The sequence below is a fragment of the Crotalus tigris genome, unplaced genomic scaffold (assembly GCF_016545835.1).
Source record: "Crotalus tigris isolate CLP2741 ecotype Arizona unplaced genomic scaffold, ASM1654583v1 scf7180000017663.5292952, whole genome shotgun sequence".
NCBI classification, from domain to species: Eukaryota; Metazoa; Chordata; class Lepidosauria; order Squamata; family Viperidae; genus Crotalus; species Crotalus tigris.
This window is the reverse complement of record NW_024096550.1, coordinates 5,165,727-5,191,781: the sequence shown is the minus strand read 5'-3', so window position 1 is coordinate 5,191,781 and position 26,055 is coordinate 5,165,727. Positions and strand designations below refer to the sequence as shown.

The 26,055-nt window shown below is 36.9% G+C and overlaps 1 protein-coding gene across 7 annotated transcripts in view; it reads right to left on the bottom strand.

Annotated features, from left to right (window-relative positions):
- The window catches only part of LOC120304927 (cytoplasmic polyadenylation element-binding protein 3-like), an 85,036-nt gene that overhangs the window by 58,137 nt on the left and 844 nt on the right, over nt 1-26,055 (bottom strand). For 3 of the 7 annotated variants that reach the window (XM_039336054.1, XM_039336056.1, XM_039336057.1), the window contains exons 1-2: nt 18,763-18,893; nt 17,638-18,533 (exon numbers count right to left, since the gene is read on the bottom strand). In XM_039336054.1, coding sequence (XP_039191988.1) covers nt 17,638-18,522 — 885 coding nt within the window. In that variant the 5' untranslated portion in view covers nt 18,523-18,533; nt 18,763-18,893. Of the gene's footprint in view, nt 1-17,637; nt 18,534-18,745; nt 18,915-20,880; nt 21,001-26,055 lie in introns of those variants that run through there. The other 4 variants (XM_039336052.1, XM_039336058.1, XM_039336053.1 and 1 more) reach the window with 4 other exon arrangements.

The window sequence follows — 26,055 nt, the reverse complement described above, 5'->3', positions numbered from 1 at the left end:
TCGCCCTCTATCCTCCCGAGGCCTTGGGAACCACAAAGAGGATGGAGTAGAATCCCCCACCCCTTTGACCAGCCGGCACCGGTAATATGGCTCTGATGTCTAGAAGATGATGAATGGCCTCCTGCATGAGACCCTTTTTTACACGGTTCCTTGATTGGGGGCAAGAAATGAAGTGCCCTGGCGGCCTGGACACCAATTCCAGGCCATATTGGATGGTTTGAAGAACCCAGTAATTTTTGTGGTGGTCTCCCACTGGTGGGCAAAGAGGGCCAGTCTGCCGCCTATGGGAGGAGCAGCCCGGGAGTCACTTGGACCTCCTGAAATGGTGACCCCCCCCACCCCATAAGGGCCACTTTCCCTGGGATTGCTGCCTGTGTCTGAAACCTGATCTGTCAGACGGGCAATCCTGTCTGGCCGTGAAAGGGCAGGAAGGTTGAATGGGGCCTGGACCTGCTCCTGCCCGAAAGGACTGTCTGCAAGCAAACGGGTTGGCACGCCTGTCAGCACTCTGGCTAAGGTGGGTCAGCACCTTCCGCTTATCCTTATTTTTGGTCAAATAAGGTGCTAGGGCCTCTCCAAACAGCTGACCACCCTGATAAGGGGCTGCAGCCAGACACCACTTGGATTTGGCGTCAGCTTGCCAATGTTTGAGCCACAGCATCCACTGTGCTGTAACATTGGAGGCCATGGTCCTGGAGGAAAACCTGGCCGCATGCAGTGCTGCATCGGAGACGTATTCCAATGCAGCAACTAGCTTGCTCAGGTATTGTTGAGTGCATATCTCCTCCGAAGGGAGCCTGGCCTGTAGTTGGAGGAGCCAGAGAAGAGAGGTCCTAGCGAAGAAGGATGCGCAAGTAGCCGCCCTTATTGCCCACGCCACTGCCTGATGGGTCCTGCGGAAGGTTAATTCCCACCTCCTGTCCTCAGCCTTCAGGATCTCGGCCATATCCCTCGACACTGTAGTCAAGGAGAAGAGAGGGGCCAAGGATTCATCCACCGTTGGCACCTCCAGTGCGTCAGCCAAGTCTGGTGCAGCACTGAACAATTTCTTGTCCGTCCCCCCCCCAGAGAAGGGAAGGTGCCAGGGGAGACCCATTGCTTCCGAACCATGTTTAAGAAGAGAGATGGGCAAGGGACATGGTGTTGAGTCACCATGGGCTCAAAGAAGACTGAGTTCGGATCTGAGCTAGGCGAAGGGTCCGACTGAGGGAGCCGATCAGGACCTATGTTGGCAGTAGTAAGGGCCTTGCGGAGCAGTGGCAAGAAGAGGGCCGGGTTAAGAGACCTCCAAATGGCGGAGGGTCTGGGGTGAGGTCCTCCTCCTCCAACCATGGTATATATGGTTGGTCATACTCCGTAGAAGATGCCCTGCTGTAAGAGGATCGGGATGGTGAGGGAGGCCCTTGGTACCCGGGAGCTTCCGCCTGGAGAGGGTAGGGTGGAGGAAAGGATGGCACTGACTCGGCCCTGGGCATGTGGTAGGACCTGGCTGCAAGAGCCCGGTCTATCGCCTATGAAATCAAGGCTTGAAGGCGATCATCAGACGGAAAGGTTTCAGGCTCAGCTACCCTGAGTCCGGCAGCTGTTGGAGTGAAAGTGGCCTCTGGGCCGGAATGTGAGATCTGTGGAGCCACTGTTGGTTGTTGAATGGTGGGACCTTGATCCCCCCCCCAGGAGAAGGGTGTGTGTGGAAATCCCCACCGGTGCCCAGACCCCTTGGGCAGAGATCGAGGGCCCCAGCAGGAGATCAAAGAACGAGGCCCTTGTCTGTTCCGCCTCCACCTGGGCCTGCCTCTGCGCTTTGGAAAATTCCTTCTCCAAAGCCTGGTGCCTCCTGCTGGACTACTTCTCCGCCAATTTCAAAGGCTTCTTTCCAGAAATGGTCTTAGCCTTGGCCTTAATCCTGCCTGCCGCCTCCTGGTTGGAGGACCTGTGCCTTTTTCAGCTAGTGGATGGAGGGGGCGGTCTCCTTAGGTTGGGGAGCCGTGGATTCCTCCATCCTGATGTGAGTTATCTCAGGTAGTGCTGAGAGGGAACTCTGGCAGCGGATATATTGGCGGATTGGAATAATGCAGTTGGAGCAGGGGAATACTGGGGTTTGCCCTGCTCCCCTGGCCACCTGACCAGTAATTGACCCAGGAGCTCCGGTCGTGTCTATGGCCGCGGCAAAATCTGGTGAGAGATGACAGCCAGCCTGCTCGTAGAGGGCGCCATGTGACAAGGCCAGCGAGTTGAAGAGTGTCAGCATGTTTGCGCGGCGGGTGGATTTGTGGGAGTGGCAAGATGTACAGCCCGCTAAATGGTGGCCAAGAGGGAAGCACCAGATTGAGAGCTGTAATTGGGCCCAAGGAACTGTGTAGCTTTTAGAGCACACAGAGGCTAATTGAAGAGAGGAGACTGTGTATCCTGGAGAAGCTAAGGGCTGTAGGGGCCTTTAGAGGCCACCGTGTAGTGATGCATCAGCCAACCCAAAATGGCGGCAGCGGCCTTTTGCAACTCCGAGATGGACTTGTGGGAGGGAGCAAAGCCGTGAGGGATTTTAGTGTGTACCTCCTCGTTGATGGTAGTGAAGCAAGCAATAAGGGAGGAACCCCTCCCCCCCCACCGGCCTCTCCTCAGTTTATGATGGCAGCAGCCACGCGGCCCTCAAAATGGCGGCCACAATGATGGACATCGTTTCTGGCCAGGAAACCTGCGTGCCACAAAGGGGAGGCTATTCCACAGCCTACCGCCCAATAGACAATGGCAGGCTGAGCAGCAGCGATCCGGGCCGCGCGCCTCTGAGGGCAAGCCGATTCGGCGCGACAGATCTTCACATGGCTGCTAAAATGGCGGCCGCGACTGTCCGAGTGCTCAGGAAGGCCCCCGCAAGGCCTGAGATCGAAGGGGAAGAATCCCCCGCCCTTTCGAGAAATGCGTAAGAGGAGGAGGGGGTGGCAGCTACAGTGCTGATCCCAGCGCTGTTTGTGTGAAGGCAGGGAGAACGGAAGCCTCCGTTCTGCCTTAAAGGTAAAATGGGGAGTTTAAGTCTCCAACAGCCTAGCCTAGGTAGTGCTGACCCCAGCATTACTTAGGAGGCTGTAGAAGGAATGGGGAATTCACCAATAAAAGTCTGATCTACCTGCCTACGCTAGGAGCCAAATTTGCCACGTCTGTCTGGGCTGAAGATCAAGTCAAGACTGGGTGTGTCCTAGTCCAGAACGGGCTTGGCAAGTTTGACTTACTTGATCTATTGGGCAGGAAGACAGACCAAACCCATTGGTGGATTCTCCATCTCCTGTGCTGGAGAAAACCAGATTCACTTAACAACCACAGCAAAAAAGGTCATACATTTGGGTGTATATCACTTAACAAATGCAACATTTAGTAACAGAAGTTTCAATTCCAATTATAGTTGTAATTTGAGACTACCTACACAAGAATTTAAATTTTCAATGCAACATGGTATAATGACATGTGTTCTGGGCTCAGTTTATAGTATTTTAATATTAAATACTGTATAAAGGTTATATTAAGTGACATTTTATTCTTTTGATTTGGCTTATTGGGGCTTTAGAATCAATAGCCACTTAGAAAGGAGAGAGGATGCATATTTATTTCTATTTTTCACCAAGGAAAAACAATTAGCCATGGAACATTTGGGTATAAAGCTATTTGATTACAATCTTATACTGTGTTATTAGAATGCTTCTTATTGCCAAGAGGAAAGGACATGACAATCTTACTAACGCAATTTAAAGTTCATCCATCCAACGGTTGATCTTTTATAACTGTGAACTTTTTGTTGGTTTTGTACTTTGAATTAGAATATAATGGTGAACTCAACTTTTTTTAGCACACTGTTCTATTATCAGTAAATGATTTCTGGCAAATTAAATGAAACTGATCTTTTGTTGGAATCTAAGTTTTATGAAAAATAATTAATAATCATAATAATAAAGTTGGAAGGGACCTTGGAGGTCATCTAGTCCAACCCCCTGTTCAGGCAGGAAACCCTATACCATTTCGGACAAATGGCTGTCCAGTCTCTTCTTAAAAACTTCCACTGTTGGAGCATTCACCGGTTCTGGAGGCAGGTTGTTCCACTGGTTAATAGTTCTGTCAGGAAGTTTATCCTTAGTTCTAGGTTGCTTCTCTCCTTGATTAGTTTCCATCTGTTGCTTCTGGTCCTGCCTTCAGGCACTTTGGAAAATAGCTTGACTCCCTCTTCTTTGTGTCACCCCCTGAGATACTGGAACACTGCTATCATGTCCACCCTCGTCCTCTCTTCATTAAACTAGATATACCCAATTCCAGCAACCGTTCCTTATATGTTTTAGCCTCCAGTCCCCTAATCATCTTTGTTGCTCTTCTCTGTACTCTTTCTAGAGTCTCAACATCTTTTTTACATCGTGGTGACCAAACTGGATGCAGTATTCCAAGTGTGGCCTTACCAAGGCATTGAAGAGTGGTATTAATACTTCACGTGATCTTGATTCGATCCCTCTGTTAATGCAGCCTAGCACTGTGTTGGCCTTTTTGGCAGCTGCCGCACACTGCTGGCTCATATTTAAGTGATTGTCTACTAGGACTCCGAGGTTCCTCTCACAGTTACTACTATTGAGCATGGTGCCACCTATGCTGTACTTGTGCATTTGGTTTTTCTTGCCTAAATGTAGAACCTTGCTTTTTTCACCATTGAATTTCATTTTGTTAGGTAGTGCCCAGTGTTCAAGTCTGTCCAGATCCTTCTGTATCTTAAGCCTGTCTTCTGGAGTGTTGGCTATTCCTGCCAGCAAGCATTTTACCCCTTTTTTCAAAATAAGGATATAGTTTGATAATAGTCACTGAAATATTACAATAAAGATTGTACAATTTTACAATGAAAATCATAGTTCTTAAGATTCATTTATACTGTATTAATTATTCATTTATTTATTGTTTTTCAGAATAATATTTTATTTTATTTCTCATATTTATTGGCTGCATATCTGATAAAAAGTGACTTCGGACTGTATAGAACTATAGATCAATAGAAACAATAAATGTCATATATAAAAATAATCTTTACAAAAATATTAAACATTCTTATAAAAATACTGAGAAATTTAAAATACGTGTAGCACCTGGAGAGAGTAAATATAAACCACAATGGAGCCATCTAAAAATGCCTATCATTCCCTGAAACCTACAGGCCTCACGTCACAACCAGGGAGCATTGAGGAACTTCCATAATTATAAAAGCGATGGAGCCAATCTTTCTTCATGGGGCACAGAGTTCCATAGGGTGGGCACAACAGCAAAGAAGGCCTATGTCCTGGACCCCAACAAATAGCAATAGCACTTAGACTTATATACTGCTCCATAGTGCTTTACAGCACTCTGTAAGCAGTTTAGAGTCAGCATATTGCTCCCAACAGTCCGGGTCCTTATTTTACTGACCTCAGAAGGATGAAAAGCTAAGTCAACCTTGAGCCAGTCAGGATCAAAATCCTGGCAGTGGGCAGAGTCAGTCTGCAATAATGCATTTTAATCACTATGCCACCGTGGCTCCAGGTCTTTGGCAAATGATATCCATAATATGTCAGATATAATGGGATGAGCTGATATAGTTGGGAGAGTCCCTCAGATAACCTGGTCCCATGCAATGAAGGTCCTATGCAACTTGGTCCCATGCAACCTTTAAAGGTTAAAGCCAGCATCTTGATTGAAACCTGTAGTAAACTGGCAGCAATGCAGCTCGTAGAGCAGAGGTATAATATCTGCTCCTCTGGGAGCACATATAACTTCCTGAGCCGCTACATTCTGAATCAGGTAAAGCTTCCAAATACCAAGGGCAGCCCCAACTAGAGCACAATACATCCAGATCAGACTCATCCAGACCCTCACAGCTTCCAGGCACCAGGATAAGAGGTACACAACATTACTTAATTTGTCAGAGGTAGACAATGAGCTCACCCAGCAGCCTTATCAAACAGGAGAGGAGAGAGCATTGAATCCTGAGGCAACTCACATAGTAGAGGCCAAGGTTGGGACCTCTCCTCTCCAATCACCACTGACTGGAATCGACCCTGAAAAAAGGAGGTAAACCAACACAACTCCATGTCACCCACCCTCAATGCTCTGAGCTGATTCAGGATTCATGGTTGATGGTATTGAAACACACCAAAATAGTAAATAGGGCAAAGATGGATGCAGAAACCTCATCCTGCTTATGCCTAAGATCATTCAAAAAGCAACCAATGCCATTTCTACCCCATATGAGGTCTGAATTTTGACTGAAAGGGATCTAAGTAATCCATGTTATCCAAGGCCCTCTGAAGCTATTATGTAACCAGCTTTTCACCACCTTACTTCCAAAGAGGAGTTAGATAATGCATAAAAATGGCTGTTAGAGTCCCATGATAGTTTCTTGAGTAGGAGGTCAACCAACTAGCTGCTAAAATACTATTTGTACCAATGTGCAAAAACAGAAACATTATCATATTTTTATTTTATTCTATTTCAGACAATTGAAAGCATAGCACGTACATTCTCCTTTTTCTTCAAAAAAGCAAATGTATATGCAGAAATTGACATATATGAATCTTAACTGGCTGGTAATTAATGAAATGAAGTGGGGTTTTTTTTGTTAAAAATAAAATCTGTAAGAAAATAGCACTGCAACCATAAACAGATTTTGAAAATCTTATCTTAGAATTTTCAGAGTCCTCTAAGGTCTAATATCCAAAATATATAAAATCCTATTGGAAGTATTTGGAGTGGGATCAGCATCCCCATGAAATATGGAAATCATATTTAAGAATTAATTATCTCTGATGCACAATGTGCTACACTCTGGAAGAACTACATTACTACCTGTATTAGCAAAAGAAAGGCCCAAATAAATGTTGAAAATACAGTAAAGCAAAAAAGCATCTATATGCATGTATAGTGGTCCTGTGAAGTTCTACAAAGATGCTGGACAGAATTAATTAGAGAGATTAACAACCTAGATATCAGAAAATTTAGTTATGGTCCCAAAAAGCATTTACTACCATTATTTAATGAGATAATTCATAGAACTGAAAAAAGAACTGTTCAGTGCATGATAGTTGCTGCACGTTTGGCTACTGCACAATACTTGAAAAATACAGAGCTTCCATCATTAGATCACTGGTATAAAAAATTATGGAAGATTGTTGTTATGGAAATAATAGATAAAAGAAAGGAAATGTTGGGATACACAATACTAGAAAAGTTACCTTTGTTTTAAGTTGGGAACGAGTGTGTCATATATCCCTCACCCTGTATCTGTAGTTTGTTTTCTAAGCAAAATAAAGTTTTTTTAAAACAAAAAAAACCCCAAGCAATTGTGTGAAATCGGTTGATCTGAGAATAGTCAAATTTAGTAGAATTTGCTATTGTGCACCAATACAACCCATCCACTCCACCAAATCCTGCTGTGCTGCATTGTCATGGTATTCCTGGGAGGAATGAGCAAAGAACATCATAAATATATGATAAGAGTATATAACCCAAGCAGGTCACTCCACATATAAAGGTTATCCCAGCTGAAACAAACAGGCTTCTATATTACATCAAATGAAAGCAGATGCTAGATGTAGATGATTATTTTAGTGACAACAGTAAAGATACTGTGCAGCAGAACGCAATGTTAAATCACTCCTGTATTTTCCAGAGATGGAAAAAATAAAATATATGCTAGATTATGGGTTCCTCATGTGATGGCATTCAACATGCCACTAAGAAAGAGCTAAGAATTTTTGTGACTACTAATTGTGTTTATGATGTGACTAAGTTAAAGCCTTTTAGAGTTTCACTTCTGATGTTGCCATACAGGAAAAGAAAATCTGAAGGTGCAAAGAAAGAATTACAGTAGGATTTTGCAATGTTAAGAAACATGAACACAGGAAAGCTCAACACAATGAAAAATGAAATGAAACTACTGCACATTTTGGGCATAAGCAAATTGAGATGGATTAGAATTAGACACTTTTAATCTGAAAGGACATGAAAAGCAAAGAAGGAAATTTGATCTAGTGATTACAGAACCAGGCTAAAACGCTGGTATGCCTCAGCCATGAAAGCCAGCTAGCCTGTCACTCTCCCTTGGCCCAACCCACTTCATAAGGGTTGTTGTTATGGGGAAAGTAGGAGGTGGAATGTGTGTTCGATATGTTCACTGCCTTGAGTTATTTGTAAAAATAATAAAGGTGGTATACAATAAATAAATAAAAAGGATCAATGTTGCTTTTACTTTAAGGGAGTGTATAGCAAGAATACGTGACTACAATGAAATCAATGGCTGAATAATATCAGACTTCATAGACAACTCTTTAAATGACAATCATCCAAATTTACGCTCCATCTGAGGTAGAAGAGGAAGTTGATTAATTTTATAATCAATTTAAATTTCAAATTGACAGAGCACACCAGCAAGATGAACTCCTTGCAACTGGAGACTGGAATTCCGAAGTTGGAAGCTTTAATGAGGAAAATGTAGCTGGATTATGTGGCTTAAGAAATTGAAATAAAGCAAAAAACCGTTTTATCAATTTCTGGCAATCCAATGATTTCTTCATTGCTAACACTGTCTTCAAACAACTAAAATGATGCCTATATAGATGGAGATCAGAGGGAGTACACAGAAATTAAATTAACTACATTATTGCTAAATTACTCTGCTTAACTTTGCAGAAGAACTATGAGGAAAAAGAAGAGTGGGAAAAAAATCAGAACAAGACCAATGATAGTGTAAAGAAGTTAAAAAAGCGATAAAGTTGAAAAAGATTTATACAAACATTATACAAAAGTACTCCTCAACCCTCCAGGAGAGTGTCATGAAGCAACTGCAGAAGACTACAAAACAACAGTATCAGAACCAGAAATAATGATTGAAGAAATAGCAAGAGTTGTAAAAAAGTCACCTAAGCACAAAGCACCAGGAATAGATGGGCTACCAACAGAAATAATTCAAGCAGCAGGGGAAAGCAGCATCAGATGGCTACGCAGAATCTTTAATGCTGCACTGAGACATCTAATAGCACTCACTGATTAGCAACACACAGTAATAATTCCACTGTGGAAAAACAAATGAAAATGCACACAATATCAAGGCATCTCACTCTTGGGCTATGTAAGAAAAATGTATGCCAAGTAACAGAAATAAGGTTAAAATCAGTTGTAGAAGCACAGCTAGAAGAACAGATGGATTTTAGAAGAAATAGAAGCTGTACAGATGCAATTTTTATACTTAAATAATTAATAGAAAAAAAATGGAGTAAATAAGAATCTCCTTGTAGCTTTTGTAGACAAAAAAAAGGCATTTGACAGAGTAGACAGAAAAATACTGTGGCAACAACGGTTCAGTGTGGAGTAAGGGAACATCTTATTGGATTATGTAAAAGCTTATACAACGATTGCAGAAGTGTAGTTAGAATAAACTAAGGAACATCGGAATCCTTTGCAGTAACATCTGGAGTGAAATGTGTACTATCACCTACATTGACAGAGTAAGCAAAGCAGCCAAGCCCAGGAATGGAATTAATATTAAACAAACTACTCTTTGCAGACAATCAGGCATTGATAGCACATACGGAGGAACTGCAACAACATCTTCTATCCATGAACCAAGAATGCAAAATAAACGAGTATCAGAAGAGAATAAAGAAGCAAAGATACTTGGTAGAAAAAAAACTTTAAACATAGTAATAGAGAGATGAGCATAAAACAAGTTTCAGAGTTCAAACTTCTAAGAACGATACTCACTGAAGATGGGAAAATGGGCAAAGAGATTAACATACGATGCAGTAAGCCTGATCAAGTATTGACAGCTAGCTCCACTCCTACAACACAAGGCAGTATTGATCAGCACAAAGAAGAATCTCATACAAAGCATGTTCATTCCCACTCTATGTTACCATTGCCAAACATGGACACTTGCAATAAAATATATGCAATAGTTAGTCACCATGAAAATGACATGTTTGAGGAAAGCAGTTGAAGTGACCAGAAGGGATAAAATAAAAAAACGAGCTCATAAGAGAAAGAATTGGAATAGAATCAATTTTAAACTACATCTAAAGACAACTAATTAAGTGGTTTGTTCACCTGGAGAGAATGTTTTAGGACTCTATATCATACAAGGCATATATAAAAAATGAAGGCCAAAGAACACAAAGACTCAGAAGAAGATGGAGAGACAACATCAAAGACACACTACAACAGCATCAAATAACAATAACTAAGGCTACCAGAAGTATAAAAAACAGAATTTTGTATCTCCCTTGATACCCAAAGAAGTAAAAGAGGAAGTAAAACAGAAGATTTCTAAAAGGGGGGGGGCTCAATTATTATATTAAGACATGGCCAAATCCCGATTGTATGAAAGATCACAAATCACTCATATGCAAATTCTAAATTAAGCTATAGAAGAAGAAAGCCAATCAGTTTTCACCATATGAACTTGTGCATATACCCACCATTTTAGAGGAAAACATCAGAAATAGCTTTGAAGTCCTGAACCCCATTGGTATACACCCATAAGAACTATGGAATGAAGTCAGAGTTAAGGATAAATGTGAAAAGAGACTGCCAAAGATAAAACAGAAGAAAACAAACTGGATGTCAAAAGTGTGGAAATTACCAAGAGAAACCAAGAATGGTAAAAATCTCAGGAAGAAATTTAGCAAAGAGTTTCAGGGAGCTATTAAAAAGACAAGAAACAATGTCACAACACCTGCCAAGGCACCACAGATGAAAACAGATATGGAAAAACAAGGAAAACTTTCCAAAAGTTCTCTGAGAATCCAATCTCAAATCGGTGCCCTAAGAGATACAAATAGACAGGGATCCCTATAAGATCAAATAAAGATGGAAGGAATAAACTGAAATGCAGTACAATAGAGATGTCAACATTCAAGATCTCTTAGAATAAATTTCCCACTTATAAGAAATTGTGGTACTAGAAGATGAAGTTAGAACAATATTCTGGTCACTACCAAGTTCAAAGGCTATAGAAAGGGATGGAATACACACAGAAATATGGCAAGCAACAGAAGAACAATCAGGCAAGATTCTAACTAAGCTATGTCAGCAAATCTAGAGAATAACACAGTAGACAACAGATTGGAAAAGTCTATTTTCCAATACCAAAAAAGGGAAATTTAATAGAATATGCAAAATATCCTTAATTTCACATGCTAGCAAACCAAAATGAGAGATCATCCAGCATGGATTAGAGCTAATATAGCCAAGAAAATGCCACCTTTTCAAGCTGACTTTAGAAAAAGCTGAGGAAAATGAGACATTATTGATAATGCTCACTGGATAACTGAGGAAGCAAAAAAAAAAAAAAAACCCAACCTGAAATAGTCACTATGTGCTCTACTGATTATAGAAAGACCATTCATTGTACTAGTCATGTCAAATGGGAATCCCACAACATCTATCTGGCCTCATGCAAAACCTAACACAGGTTAAGAAGCCACAGGACTGACAGAAAAAAACAAAATAGACTGACATCAAGTTAGCAAAGGTGTCAGACAAGGCTATAACTCATCCCTTATTTAGTCAGCCTAATGCTAAATATATTTGAAGGGAAACTGGACTGCAAGAAGATGAATATCATTTTAATTATCATCTTTTGCACATATTACATATGTGCTGTAGAAGGCCCTCATGCAGTGAAAGGAAAGAAGAGGAAGACCAGCAGCAAAATGGATACACTCACTTAAAGTGACAATGGGTATACCATGGGTAGACCTGAAAGACTAGGTTAAATATAGATTATCATGAAGAACAATTATGTACATCAGACACCAAACTGATGGCACATAATCAATAAATCAATCAACCAATACTAAAACTGGACGCTACGTTAAGTCCTTGTCATTCTTAAAACCAAATTTCCATACAGGTGGCCCTCATTTACCAAATATAATTGGGACCAGCAACTCTGTCGTAATGAGATTGTTAAGTGAAACATCACATGATTGTACCCAATTTACAATGTCAGTTTCAGCTGCAATTAAATGCAACACCATGTGATTGCAACTTGCAACTTGTTCCAAGTTTCCCCATTGATTTTGCTTGTCAGAAGCTGTCTGTGAACATCACAAATAGTAATCATGTGATCATAAATGCACACCTGTTACTAAGCACTCAAACTGCCATCTTATAATTACAGGTATGCTACATTTGCCATAAGTTCAAAGATCATAAGTTATCATTTCCAATACTATCATAACTTCCAATGGTCACTGAACAAAAGTTGTTAAGTGAGAATACAATATATACTTTCAAGTAAGTGATGTAGATCATCCCATCACCTTCAACAATTGCCAGCAACTATCAAAGGAAATTTTGATAATGTTAGAATCACAGCAAGATACTATATCATTTTCAATTGTTGAACATAATATATATGGAATATATAACACATTACTAGAAAATAGGATTGAATAAGTAATATAATTTAAAGATGTTAATCCTATTCCTGTATAACATAATTGTCCTATAATTGTTGAATTTTGTATACTATCAAAGATTTTTAACTGTTCCCTTGTGAGTCTAATCAAAGAAATGAAGAATGCTCAAAAGAGAAAAAATCATTACCTATTTTGAAAAGTTAATATATGGCTTCCACCATTTTTCAAAAATCTTATAAAAGAGAACTGAATTTATGTGTTATTGCAAAAGGCATCTTAAGTTCCAGGATATCCTGCTAACAAATCAAGCAGGATCTTCCATAAGCAACAATGGAACAATGCTATCTTGCAGAATAACTATTAAGCAAACTGAGATTTAAATGTAATTAAATAAGATGAGAAAAAATGAGAAATAATAGTTTAATATTAATTTAAAGAAGAAACAAGCTATATAACATATAATTATGATAATGTGGAGAAAAGAGGTTTTTTATGCTTACAGCTGATAAATTAAAATATTTTAGACATTCTAGCACTTAAAAATGACACTATATACATAGCTATACAGAGTAAGTTAAGTCTTTTTTCAATTACACCACTTATTCCCTCATGTATCTCTGTGACTTGATTTCTAAGACTGAACTGAATTGAATGTATGCATATTACGCGGTGCTGTTTAAATATAGCACAGCAAGTAATTAATGCCCAGAATTATTGGAATAGGGTTTTGGGTTGGTTTTTTTTTTGTATTTTAACATGCTCTTACTTCTTTGAATGGTTTGGATGACAGTACAATAGTATATGTGACATGATACCGTCACTAACATATTGACAATTATGGCTTTTAAAAAGTTACAAATCTTACAGTAAGTAAAAATGTATACCTTATATCTTAGCTAGTAATTTCACAAAGTATAACCATGTTTATAATTCCAACATTATTATAACACTTAACATACTGGGTTAAAATTATATATTCTCAGACAGCACCAAAAACCAGTAATAAATTGCTTAATTGTTCTTTCAAAATGTTAAACATATACTAAAATCAATCATTGTGATATTAGGTGTTCTTAACAGTACTCAAAGCTCTCAGGTCAAGGAGTCCTACTATTAAATCTTAATTTTCAATTGTAAGGACTTATAACAATAAAACCAGAATTGTACTTTGATAAAACATTCTCAGGTCCAAATTTCAGAACTATGGTTCCTTGGATTGTCAGAGAAATAGAAATAACAACTAAATAACTACTAAACCAATATAAAGCTTCTGTGCATTTATATCCAGTATACAAAACATTCATGATCATTAGATTCTGTATGGAGCTTGCTATATGTGTTCAAAATGAAATGTTCTTCCAAAGAATGACCAAATTGTCAGTGAAAAAACATTGGGACATTCAGAAAAAGAAATATCAACTACTTCAAATAATTATAAAAGATTCAATGGAAATGTAGTGTTGAAGACAATGTGTATCCTGATATTGAAAAACTTAAGTATATGGTTTGGCAAACATACAATGGCCATGTTTCAACAGTAATATCAAAAGAACAAATATCAGTTGCCATTAAAAGACAACTCTAAAAGAAATTAATTCTTTTGACAGGGCAGAAAAAGGGCAAAAGGGAATAATCTTACATAATAAACCTGGAGTATCCATTCCGTCTATTACAAAAATATGTTCAATTGAGGATCACATTTAATCTCTGAAAAGTATGTTTGCTTTTACTTAAAAGTGTAGCATTGTAGTTCCTAAAAAGGGGTGTGGTTGTTTTTGCATTTTTTATCATAAATTCCTTCAGTTTGGGGCTTATATTCCAAAGCACACTATAGCAATAGGAGATTTATATACTGCTTCATAGTGCTTTACAGCCCTCTCTAAGCAGTTTACAGAGTCAGCATATTGCCCCCAACAATTTGGGTCCTCATTTTACCGACCTCAGAAGGATGGAAGGCTGATTAGGAAAGTATTATACATTACCTTATACTAACAGTATAATTTAGAATACCACTACTTTTTATCTATCTTAGCATAAATATTTATGCTTTCAAATGTCAATATGATGTTGTATATTGTTAGAAGCATATACTGACTCTTCAGAAGAAGAAATGGTGACCTGAAGATGGCTCTGCTAAAAGCAGAATCTACAACTGTGATGGAACGAAGAGCCAGCAAGTACATCAGCTTTTCAAAATTCCTCTTTAAACAGGGAGAAGATTCAGGACTGTGTTCCAGACAGTTGCTCCTCATGAGTAGACAGTGGTATCTGGTCCATTTAGAAGTCTGCCTGAACTGCAGTCAGAGCCATTTCTAATCATGATTGGGAATTGCTTGTTTAATTACTCTTCAGATATTAGGAACCTTTGAATTGACAAAGGTTTTTTTATATATACCACTTCAGCAAAATAAGTTACTTTAAGGACTTTAAAAAATAATTTTGGAATAAACTGCAAAAGAGTAATTAGAATATTAATTTTGGAAAATTACAAATGAACTAAGGCTCTAGAAGGATTTGAAATAAGATTTTAAAATTAATTATAGAACCCTTTATGGGAAAATATTTTTCTTTTGAATTCTTAAAAAAAAGGTAGCCGGGGCCATGAACATTGGACACTAGAGGGAACCAGAAAGAACTAAATATTACAATTAAATTCACATTTAAATGTGAACTACTGTTAAAAAATGAAGCAGAATACTTTAACATTAGACGATATTTGTGAGCAATGGACCCAGAAGTTAATTTTAAATCTTTCTCCATTATAGAATGCTTAAAAGATATGAAATAACAAGTTTTACTGGACAAGACAGACTGATTTGAAAGTGGATTTAAAAATGATAGCCTACAATATGGAAAAAGATGCTATATAGGTATACAAATGAAACCAATTGATATCTTAATTAAAAGGGATATACAAATAACAAATCAAAAGAATGATCTGAATAATTATCTCATATTAGAATTACAAGACAGCTTTGTTAAAAGTTTTGAAGAGTTTTGTGAAAACAGATAAAAAAATTACCAAAACAAATCAAGTTCCAGGACTGTATTTGAAGGGATTAAAGATAGAGATTGTTAAAAGTAAAAGGAAGGAATATAAAGTTGGTTTGTCTGATCAAGGTTAAATGTTAAGGATCTGTTTATTTTAAGGGATAAATGGGAAGAAAATACATTTGTTGCATTTTAAGAAGCAGCAATAAGTTACTAAAATTGAGCATATATATCATGGAGGGGAAAGTCATTTCTTTATATATATTTTCTTTTTACTATATTTTTTCTATTTCTATTTTATATTTTTCCCGCACTTCCTACTTTTTATTCTTTTAGTTTCCATTAGTTTTTATATTTTTTAATTGTAATGTTTAATAAAACTTCTATAAAAACATATATTCATATAATTATTTTATTGTTTCATATAATTAAAAGCATATACAGGTAGTCCTCAACTTACAACAGTTCGTTTAGTGACCATTCAAAGTTACAGTGACACTGAAAAAAGTGACATGACCATTTTTCACACAACCATGGCACCAGTCTGTCATGTGTTCAAAATTCAGACGTCTGGCAACTGACTCATGTTTATGACAGTTGCAGTGTCCCAAAGTCATGTGATCACCTTTTGTGATTTTTCTCAATGGGAAGTCAGATTCCTTTAACAACTGAGTTACTAATTTAACTGCAGTGATTTGCTTAACAACCAGGATAAGGTAGGTCATAAAATGGGGCAACTCACTTAACAAATGTCTCACTTAGCAATAGAAATTTTGGGCTCAGTTCTGGTCATACGTTGAGGACTACCTGTATTACAATTACGAATTTTAGAATGCAACACTGGAATACAATTTTAAAAAATGACATGACAGTCTCCGTCTGTCTCAATCTATCTATCCTTTAGTTTTAAGAGTGAAATACTAAGTGGCAGAAATATGCCCCTCCCTTAAAACTGCAGAACCAATAAAAATTATTAACAGAGTGAAGTATCAAATTGAGGTCTAAAGGCTGGAGTTCTCTAAGTGAAATGAAACAGCATTAGTAAGTTGATATTCTGTACCACTGAATATATTGTATTTTTTTATAATTTATATTGTATGTATTGAAAAAATGAATTAGTGCAAAACCAAAATTAGTTAATTTCACTGCACAAAGAATCAAATAAATTGTATATTTACTTACAATAGCTTACAGGTAAAATACATTAGAATACAGAAAAGCTTTTATTTTAATAATCTGTTTTGGATATAAGATAACTAAATTGGCATACATGTTTAGGTAAACATTTAATACCAACGAAAGTTCCATTCTGCATTAAAATTGCAAAGCTTCAATTTTATTCAGTCTGGTTGCAATTGATCTGTCTTGACCTCTTAGATAACAAAACCATTGCAAGACACTGCCACTTTAAATATTTCAAGGCTTATGTAGCTAGTAAATAGGCCCCATTGCAATATGGCTGTGAAGGTCATGTCCTATTGTATCTTTCCTCTGATATTGAGTGTGAAAGAATCAAAATGTTTACTCCACACAAATATTTTAATGTGTCTTAATCTCTGTATTGCCATTATACATGTTCTTATTAATAGTAAATGCTATTCAGGTCAATACACACCCAAGCCTCTTCCTGGATCTATTTAAATCCACACCCTGGACATATTATCATGATTATATTTTAGCAATTTCAGCATGTTATTTGCATTCATATGCCTAATTTTGCAAACACAATCCTGTCGAACCTCATTTCTCAGCATTAGTGAGGCAGAGCAGTTTTAAGCAAAAGGGATTGGCCCTTTAATGTGGAAAGGATAATTAAACAGATTCCTCAAGTGTTGTTGGATTTGGTCATACTATTTAATTTACAATATGAAGCCACCTACACAAGATCTGAAACTTTGTATTTCACATTTTTAAAGAATACTGTTTTAGTTAAAATGCATAAAACAGGAGCAAATATTAAGGAAAAAAGCTAGAACCAAATTCAAATATTTTTTACACTGAAAATCAAATGGAAACAAGGAGCCTAGAAATAATGTGTTTTCCAGTCCCTAACATATGTGAATGCTCTCAACAAGTATATAGGTTTAATTATATCAAGAAAGACTGCTACCTAATGCCGGCATAAGCTGTAATGACAAAAAACATTTAATTTTACCCAGGATTGAATTATAGGACAAATGCTAAAATATGTCTGCCCATCCTTTCTCTCCCCCCCTACTCCAAGAAAAGACTTTACCTGAAAAGGCAACAGATTATTGCCATTGTCTGTCCTGAAGGCGTTGTCTTCCATCCAGGATTTTGGAGCTAGAGGAGCAGCCCGGGGAAATTTCGGTGGGGCAATAACATTGGTAGAAAAGGGCTTTTTAAGAGGTGAAATGGGATTGAGCGGGGATGGCACTCCAACTCCAACTCCCACACCAACTCCCACACCAACTGCCCTTCGAGGGTCTCTGCCAGCTTGCAGCCCACCCCAAGGATTGGAAGGTGTACTCCAAGCTGCATTTTGATGGTTATTCCAGCTGGAAGGAGAAGAGGTGGAGGTGGAAGAGGAAGAAGGTTTGCTGGTCATGATGGGCTGATGGCTATAAGCAGCATTTCTCTGAGCAAAAGATGCCTGATTAGGGCTGACCGGCGACCTCCTTTGCTGCTGCTGTACTTGTTGTTGCTGCTGCTGCTGCTGCTGCTGTTGGTGGTGCTGAGTCTGAGCTAGGCCAATCTGGGGGGAGAAAGTGCCTCCAAAAACAGGATTGACATGGTGAGGGAAATTTTGGAAAAGCATTGTCCCATTAACTGGGGTAATCCCTTGAAAAAAACTATCATCCACTGCGTTTGTGGTCCCTGTAGACCAAGTGCTTCCGAAGGAGGGAGACAAGGAGGTGCCTGCTGTAGGCTCCTGCTGAGGCTGGTGGAAACTTAAGCCCGGCAAGATGGGAGACTCCATTTGCATCTTTTCTTTGCTATTTTGGGCAGGAGCTGCTGAGCCGATGCTAGTCACTGGACTGTCCTCCGGTTTGGGTGTCTCTGACGTTATGGGTGTAGAAGGAGCTTCTGCTGCGTTTGGATCTTGCTGCTGCCGCTGAGGCTGGACTTTGCTTTTGTCCATCAGTAAATCATCCTGCATGGTTTGCGCAGCTGAAACGAGGAGAAAAGGGGGGGAGAAAAACCATAATTAACATTCATAAAGCTGCTTTAGCCTTCCACTGCTTGCTAGAATTCCACTGCTAGCATAAAGCCGCCGCAAATTGCAAGACACAGCAATACTAATACGTAATCCCCACCCCCACTCCCTTTAGGAGTAAACGGTTTGAATCAGCACGACCAGTTCACATTGCCTCTAAAAATACATTTGAAGAGGTTTCACCCTTTTCGATGTCTTGCTTCCTTTCAGTGTAAAGGAAAAATGTGCTTATAGGGCACAGATATACAGCAATTTCGCCACGTCTCTTTCTCTTATACCGGAACTCAGAGCTCTCGCCCTGCAATGAGAAACTGATTCTGGTTCCTGTTTTTCCGTACACCCTCCTCCTCCTCCTCCTCTCCTCCTCCTCCTCCCCTGTTATTTGCATACGTCAATAAATACTGCTGCGTCCTTCAGCAAGGTTAAAAAGACAGCAGCCTTTACTCTCCTCCACCCCTTTCCTATGAATAGACTTTTAAAGGGCCGAATACCCATTTTGATTAATTAACAAAAAGGTTCAGCCAACTAATTTGAAGCAGTTCACTATTCGCGATCTCAAATTTAGAATAAGTGTAAACGCTCAAGACAAGGCATTTTGCTCTTTAAATTACGGAGGGAGAAGGAGGGAAAGTATCCTACATAACAAAATATTCAGTGTGGCTTAACAACCATTTTTGATTAAAAAAAACTGCTTAATAATTAGTTTGTTTCTGATTTGCTTATGTATTTCTTTCAAGCACATTAAATATAACACAACATAATCTGTAAATTTTAAAGAATTCAACTTTATGATTGAGAGTAAAGTCAATTGAATTCAGTTACACTCCTTTATGATTGGACACAAATATTCATTCATACGATTAACCCTTCTTTAAAAAAATTTATTTTGGTTTAAAAATCCTGAAATACTGGGACCCTCAAAATTGATAAAAGTATTCCCACAGCTGTAACTATTTTCCAAAGGCAAATTGCAGAATCTGAGTATGCATACATTATTTAAAATACTGCCCACTGTAAATAACTAGACTTTCAGAAATATATATCATTACTTTCATTCACATTAATATCCTTCCAAAAATCTTTTATTATTGGGCAGTTTAAAATGTAATAAACAATTGTAAAAACATTCATTAGCATTCATTAGCTTTTATAGCAAGAAAGCTGTGAGAAAAAGTTAAATAGTAAAATAGGCTAAAGGCAGCCATCAATCCTATATACTGAACTTTATAAACTGAATTAGTTAGTAATAGGTACAACATTCAAAATTTAATGCTATATCGTGGCTTCCTTCTCCCCTCCTCCCTTTACCCAGTGTTCAAATCACTTTTTTTTTCTTGCTATCTAACTACATAGAGGTAATCAAGGCATCATAACAGCAGCTGCTTAGAGGACTTAAGAGAATTAAGAACATAGTAATTTTCTCACATCTCTCTCATTCCAGGGATTCATAAATTTATCATTCCTCTTCAAACAGATAGTTAGTTAATCAAGTAAGAACAGCCAGAAGCATATATTGTACGGGTATTAATCCACAGCAGGATAGTTCACAGAAATAATTTTCTTCACTACTAATCTACACACGAGCTAAAAATAATGTGTTGCGGAGGGTGCGTATATAGAGTGTTCTAAGCTAAATTCAGAATCCCCAAATGGAGTAAACTAGCGCATCTTTGCACGCAGTTCTGACGCTGCTATAGGGGGTGCAGGCAAACCTTTAAAGCAGCACTGCAGCAAGCCATAACCTCAAAGCTTTTGTGTAGTTTTCTATTAGCTGCACTCAGATCAAATTCATCAAAGCAGTAGTGTAGACAATATAAAATATTTATAATACAAAATATTTCATGCAAAGGAAAAAAAAATCTGGGGGTATTACTCTGCACCAGTTTTAAAATGCCTATTTATGAAAACATTTCTATAAATAAGGATATTATTAACACTATGCCTTCCAATGTAGATGATAAGCTATACTGTAACAACTGATTTAAATACCACTATGAACTTCATATTACACTTAGGATTTCACTAAAAATCACATCTTTCTTCTCAAGGTCAACATCTACTTTTAATAACTGTAAGCAGTCTGAACCTGAAAAAAAAGGATGTTACTCTAAAAAAAAAGCAGGTAGCCAAATATCTAGTTGTAGGTTAATATCCAGAGTCCCCTGATTTCTCCACCCCTTTTTCTCCCACTGAATATATTTATGTCAATCCAAAGTATACTACGGAAAAATAATATCCCCTTTGTACTTCATTTGCATGCAGTAACCCACACAGTCAAGGCAAATTGCCCAGAACATTTACCTTTTGAGTGTTCTGTATTTAAAGATCAATGAAAGGTAGGGACAGTATGTCTATTTCCTTCTTTCGGGTTTGGTATATGATAAATAGAAATTGCTCTGGCAAGAGCACTTTGACAACTGTAAGCTTAAAGCGCATGCGCGCGCGCGGAATTGTGGGGGTTGAAGTCTTTTGCGAATGAACTCTTTCAAACAGAGGCAGGCTGGGAGAATACTGTAATACACTATTCAAAGGAGCGACGCGCGTTTAATAAAAGGAAATACGGCTATATGGCTTTTTCAACAAAGAAAACTGGCCGAACAGGTACGTTTGGAAATAATAGTTACTTCATCATATATGATTAACTGATCTTAGTTTAGACATGGATCAAAACGCTAACGTTTCCTTGTTTTTTTTAGAGATTTGTATCGTATCTGAATTAAAATCGACCGGGTAATAGCTGCTCAAAGTAAGTTATTATAACCTTAGACCCTAACTAAGCAACTGGATTTCATTTCATTAAAAAGGCTTAATATATTTATCAACATATATTCAGATCTATTGTGTCCCTCCTATCTGCTTGCAAATATTTTTTTTAAAAAATCATGCATATATCAATCCATTTTTGCATATATCCATGGATTTTAAAAAATCCCTTAGTATTTACTCCTTACTGTTTACAATGAAAGGTATCCCTTCTCTTCAGGAAAGTGCACATGTGCACACATATTCACATACAAAATCCTATGTGGCTATAAATTAAAATCTATCATGGATAATATGACAATTTGATTTCTCTTTTCCATAACTGACTTTAGATGTAGTAACTCTGTTACAACAAATGAGAAATGTAACATACTATACTTTCATAACATTCTTTATGGTGGTAAACTTCTAGTTAGTAACTGTAAATAAATTAATTATAATTATAATTAATTAATTAACCTTTTTCATTTAAGTATTTTTAATATATTTTTATGAAATAATTGACTTATATATTTAACAACATTCATATATCTTCAAGTCAAATATAACAAAGATAAGAATGAGCAAATATTTTTCAAAACATTGTATCTGGCATTTTCCTACTAAAAATTCTTAAACTCTGTGTGGATAACCAATGTGTTGGAATTACAAATCACTTCAATTAATAGGATGGATTAACTTGTAAATACTAAGTTAATGCACAGAAATACCTATTTTTCCAGTTACTGCCAGTTGCATTTTGTCTGACAAAATTACATGGGGAAGGCATAAAAGATCTAAGCATTTCATCAGAAGGTAGCTTAAGATATTATATGCTAAGATGCAAAGGAGCTCTTTTATTTACATAATGATTTTTGGATTTTTAAATTATATTGGAATTTAAATATCTGAATCATCTGTTTTAATTCTACCTGAGCAAATGAATTCTATCCATATTTATTCAGACGTGGTTCAAAGGGGTCTTTCTCCCAGTAAAAAACATTATACTTTAGTCTCCCTTTTGTTCTTTTTGAGGAAAGCAGTTCGATCTTTGATCTAATGTCTGAGAGTGGTGTGGAAGTCTGGATGTGTGGAAAAATAAATACCATAGAGGTTCATTTTACTGGACATTTGGCATTTAAGGGCAAGGGCAGATTATATTCATTCATAGTCTTAGGTGGACAGTCTGAGAGCATTCCATTGTAATGGATACACAGATGGTGTCAACTGAATGAAATGTATTTTTATTAACTGTGGCATGCTAAAGCCAACTACCATTAATTGCCTTTTCCAGACTAAATTATTAAAAGAAGCCAAACAGAACAAAAATTCTGTTTGTTGAAAGTCAGCCTATTTTCTGAAGACGGCACCCTGAAACATTATACTGTTATTTGATCTGTATTAGTTTCCACTTTACTTTCTAGTCTAATTTAAATGTATAATTAAAGATGGCAGAGATAATCTCTCTCACATATATTCATACTACTCAATTATTTCATTCAGCATTATGTTTTGCCCCAAATTATTTTACTGACTCACTTAGGGAAGTCTTCAAAGGAGTGAGGTTGTTTTACTTGTGATACCAATACTGTAAATTGCTTACCACTTAGTTGAAGTAATATTTTTTTAATTTTATCTATGAATTTAGGGTGTGACATTTTGAAGGGCTTTTGATGATTATTTTTCTCTTTTCTTTTATCTTTAATGTCTTGCTTTTGCTAATTTGACCCATTTTTTTTACTTTTTTATTTATTGTTCTAACCCAACGTATTGGGAATATAATATCACTCTAGTTTCTTTTGAAGTGAGACATGTGTCACTTGAAGTGAGACAATTGACAATAACCACCAAACAGTTAAGATAAACATTCTTAGAATTAGTCAGATGTAAACCACATCAATACATACTGTGGATGGCCCAGCTAGGTGGCAGCACTTAGCCGGCATTGGCTAATCTCAGAAAACTAAACAGAATTGGATCTGATTTATTACTTGGGATCTCAGGCCTGTAGACTATATTAAGAAATCAAAGCATTGTGAAAAAGGTACTTTGGTATTGTCGCCGAAGAAAGCTACATGAAGTTATTGATGAATTCATTAAAACTGAAAGAGATATCAAATTCAAGCAGAAATGGTTCCTTTATATAAAACATATTATTCAAGAAGGCAAGCTAAGATATAGAAATATGGCTTCTGAGGAAAAAAAGAAACTGTTTAAAAATAATTAAAATAATCCAAATAAAAACAAGCAACAATCACAAATGTCCAAACTATGGAATAAAAATATTAAAGTAGTAATTAGCAATTGGATAAAAATGAGGAGGGAGAAGGGCTACTAGAATACTTTTTCTTATTTTTTTATATAATCTATTTTCATTTTCATTTTATAGTCAAACTTTCATTTCAAATTTTCCCTACAGTGTTTATTTTATCCATATATAAGTATTCCTTTCGCTTTTCTTGTTTTTGCATTTTTGAAATTAATAAAAAATAAAGTGAGGGTGAAAATTCAAAGAAAATTCATTTATACTACCATATAGATGAGGAAACATTAATAGATATAAAACATGTTTCAAATGTGTAAATAACTTGCTTTCTTTTAATAGGAAAAAGAGTAAAGGCCCACATAAAATATGAATGAGTAAAGCATTCTAGATATATTCCACTGAAAGCTTAATTAGAAGATTAAATTACTAAAATAATAATTTTTGTATTACAAGGTCATTACTTGGAAACAAAATGTTTTGTTTTCCTATTATTGTCCGAACAAGGGAAACAACCTAAAACGTGTGAGCTAGGATAAACATAACATACTAGTATATGCATTTGCAGATGAAATACCAAAAGTTGTATTTTGTGGATTACTTCAAGATAGAGAAAAATTAATGTTATTGGAAATATCTTTTATGAGGCTTTGATTATTGCCAAAACCCTAACAAACATATCCTTGAAATTACCAGGAGTCAAATCTGACTGAAAGAGACTTTGTTGTAAAAGGGCATGAAAATAAATAATTTCATATAAGCGCTTATTCTTCAGTTGTAGAACAGTAAGGAATATTTTTATTTAAAGTTATATTTGAAACACAAAAGTAAAATAAAGAGAATGTATCATGGAGAACAAGCATTTATGTGTTATTAGACCAGAAGATACAGTGACATCTACTCATTCTTTCCCCAGGATTTCTTCTATCTATTCCTTTCTATATCCAGAGTACTAAATAGAATTCAACATTTGTCTCATTGCCTAATGATAGGCTATTTGGAAGTTAAACATATAGAAGGTCCAAAGACCCGTGCAAGATCTACCACTTCATAGACAATATTATTTCTATATTTCTATAAACAAGAGCTTTCAAAAAGTTCAGAAATAGTATAAAAGATATGTAACTTTTGTCTTTCAAGTTAAATAGTCATGTGTTTCTTCAAGACAATCAGTTGCACCCAAAACTGAAAGAAAAAAGTAAATAAATGTGAGAGATTGAAGAAAAAGAGAGGATCAACTTGCTGCTATATTTATAATTGTATAACACTGTTCCTCAACCCACAACTTGGTGTAGGCCCCATGATGCTCTTAAGGAAAATGATGAGGCTGTGAATAACAGAATTAGAAATACAACATAACTGAAGTATCAAGAGAAAAATTGATATATGGTGATTTTTATGGTTGCAAACTTAATAAGGAACTGATATCAAATGCTATGGGTTGAATGCAAAAACTGGTAGTTTTTTATATAAAATTCACCATGCAAAGTTCTACATTAAACATAACATTCTGTATTTATATCCAATTCACATGATTGATAAGGAAATAACTAGTTCCCTAAAAATAAGACATCCCATTATTAAAAAAGTTGTACAATCATTACATCCTGCTATTTGTCTTGTTAGTGTTTATCAAATTACAAGTTAGCAGCTGGTATTATGTATTTAAAATTGGTAGAAGAAAAATTGCTAGTTATTGATAAATAAATGAGCTTTATCTTGTCATAAAAGAATGAATTGTCTCTGTTTGAGAGAGCCAAAATGACTAAATTAGGCCATTGGAGCCAAAATGACCAAATTAGGCCAATTTTAGTTTAGAAATGAGAAGACCTATTTTAAAACAAACTAATTCTTGATTACAACTTTTTAAGGGTATCAAATTTGTTCAATCCCTAACTATTAACTGTTAAACCAAAACCACCTGCAATCTTCTAAACCAGATGGACCTATTTAACCTACATTAAAAAAAAACAACAAAGCTAAAGTAAAATTAGCACAATTTGTTACATTCCTAGAAGAAAACCCACTCTAGCTGTGTTTGTACAACATACTGAAAAACAACTTGACATACACATTTTAGTGTAGCCCATTGAGGTAACTTAGCCTATGTAGTTACATTATGGTTTCATCCGTTATTATTCAGACTCAAAAAACTGGGTTGAGTAAACTCTGATTCAGTTAACTATGGATAAGTGTGTGGTGTAAACCATACCACTGGCTAGGGTTCTTGGTTTTCTTTTTTCTAAACGGTGAGCTTGAGGTATACTGTACCATGTTTCGATAGACGAGAATATTTGTAAGACAAGGTTGAAAAGAGGGGTCCTTGATGCTTCTTTGAATTTAGTTGTTTTCTTGCAGACATTTCATTATCCAAACTAGATATCATCAGTTTGGGTAATGAAACATTTGCAAGAAAACAACCAAGCTCAGAGAGCACCAAGGACCACCCATGTACTATGTTTTATCTACAT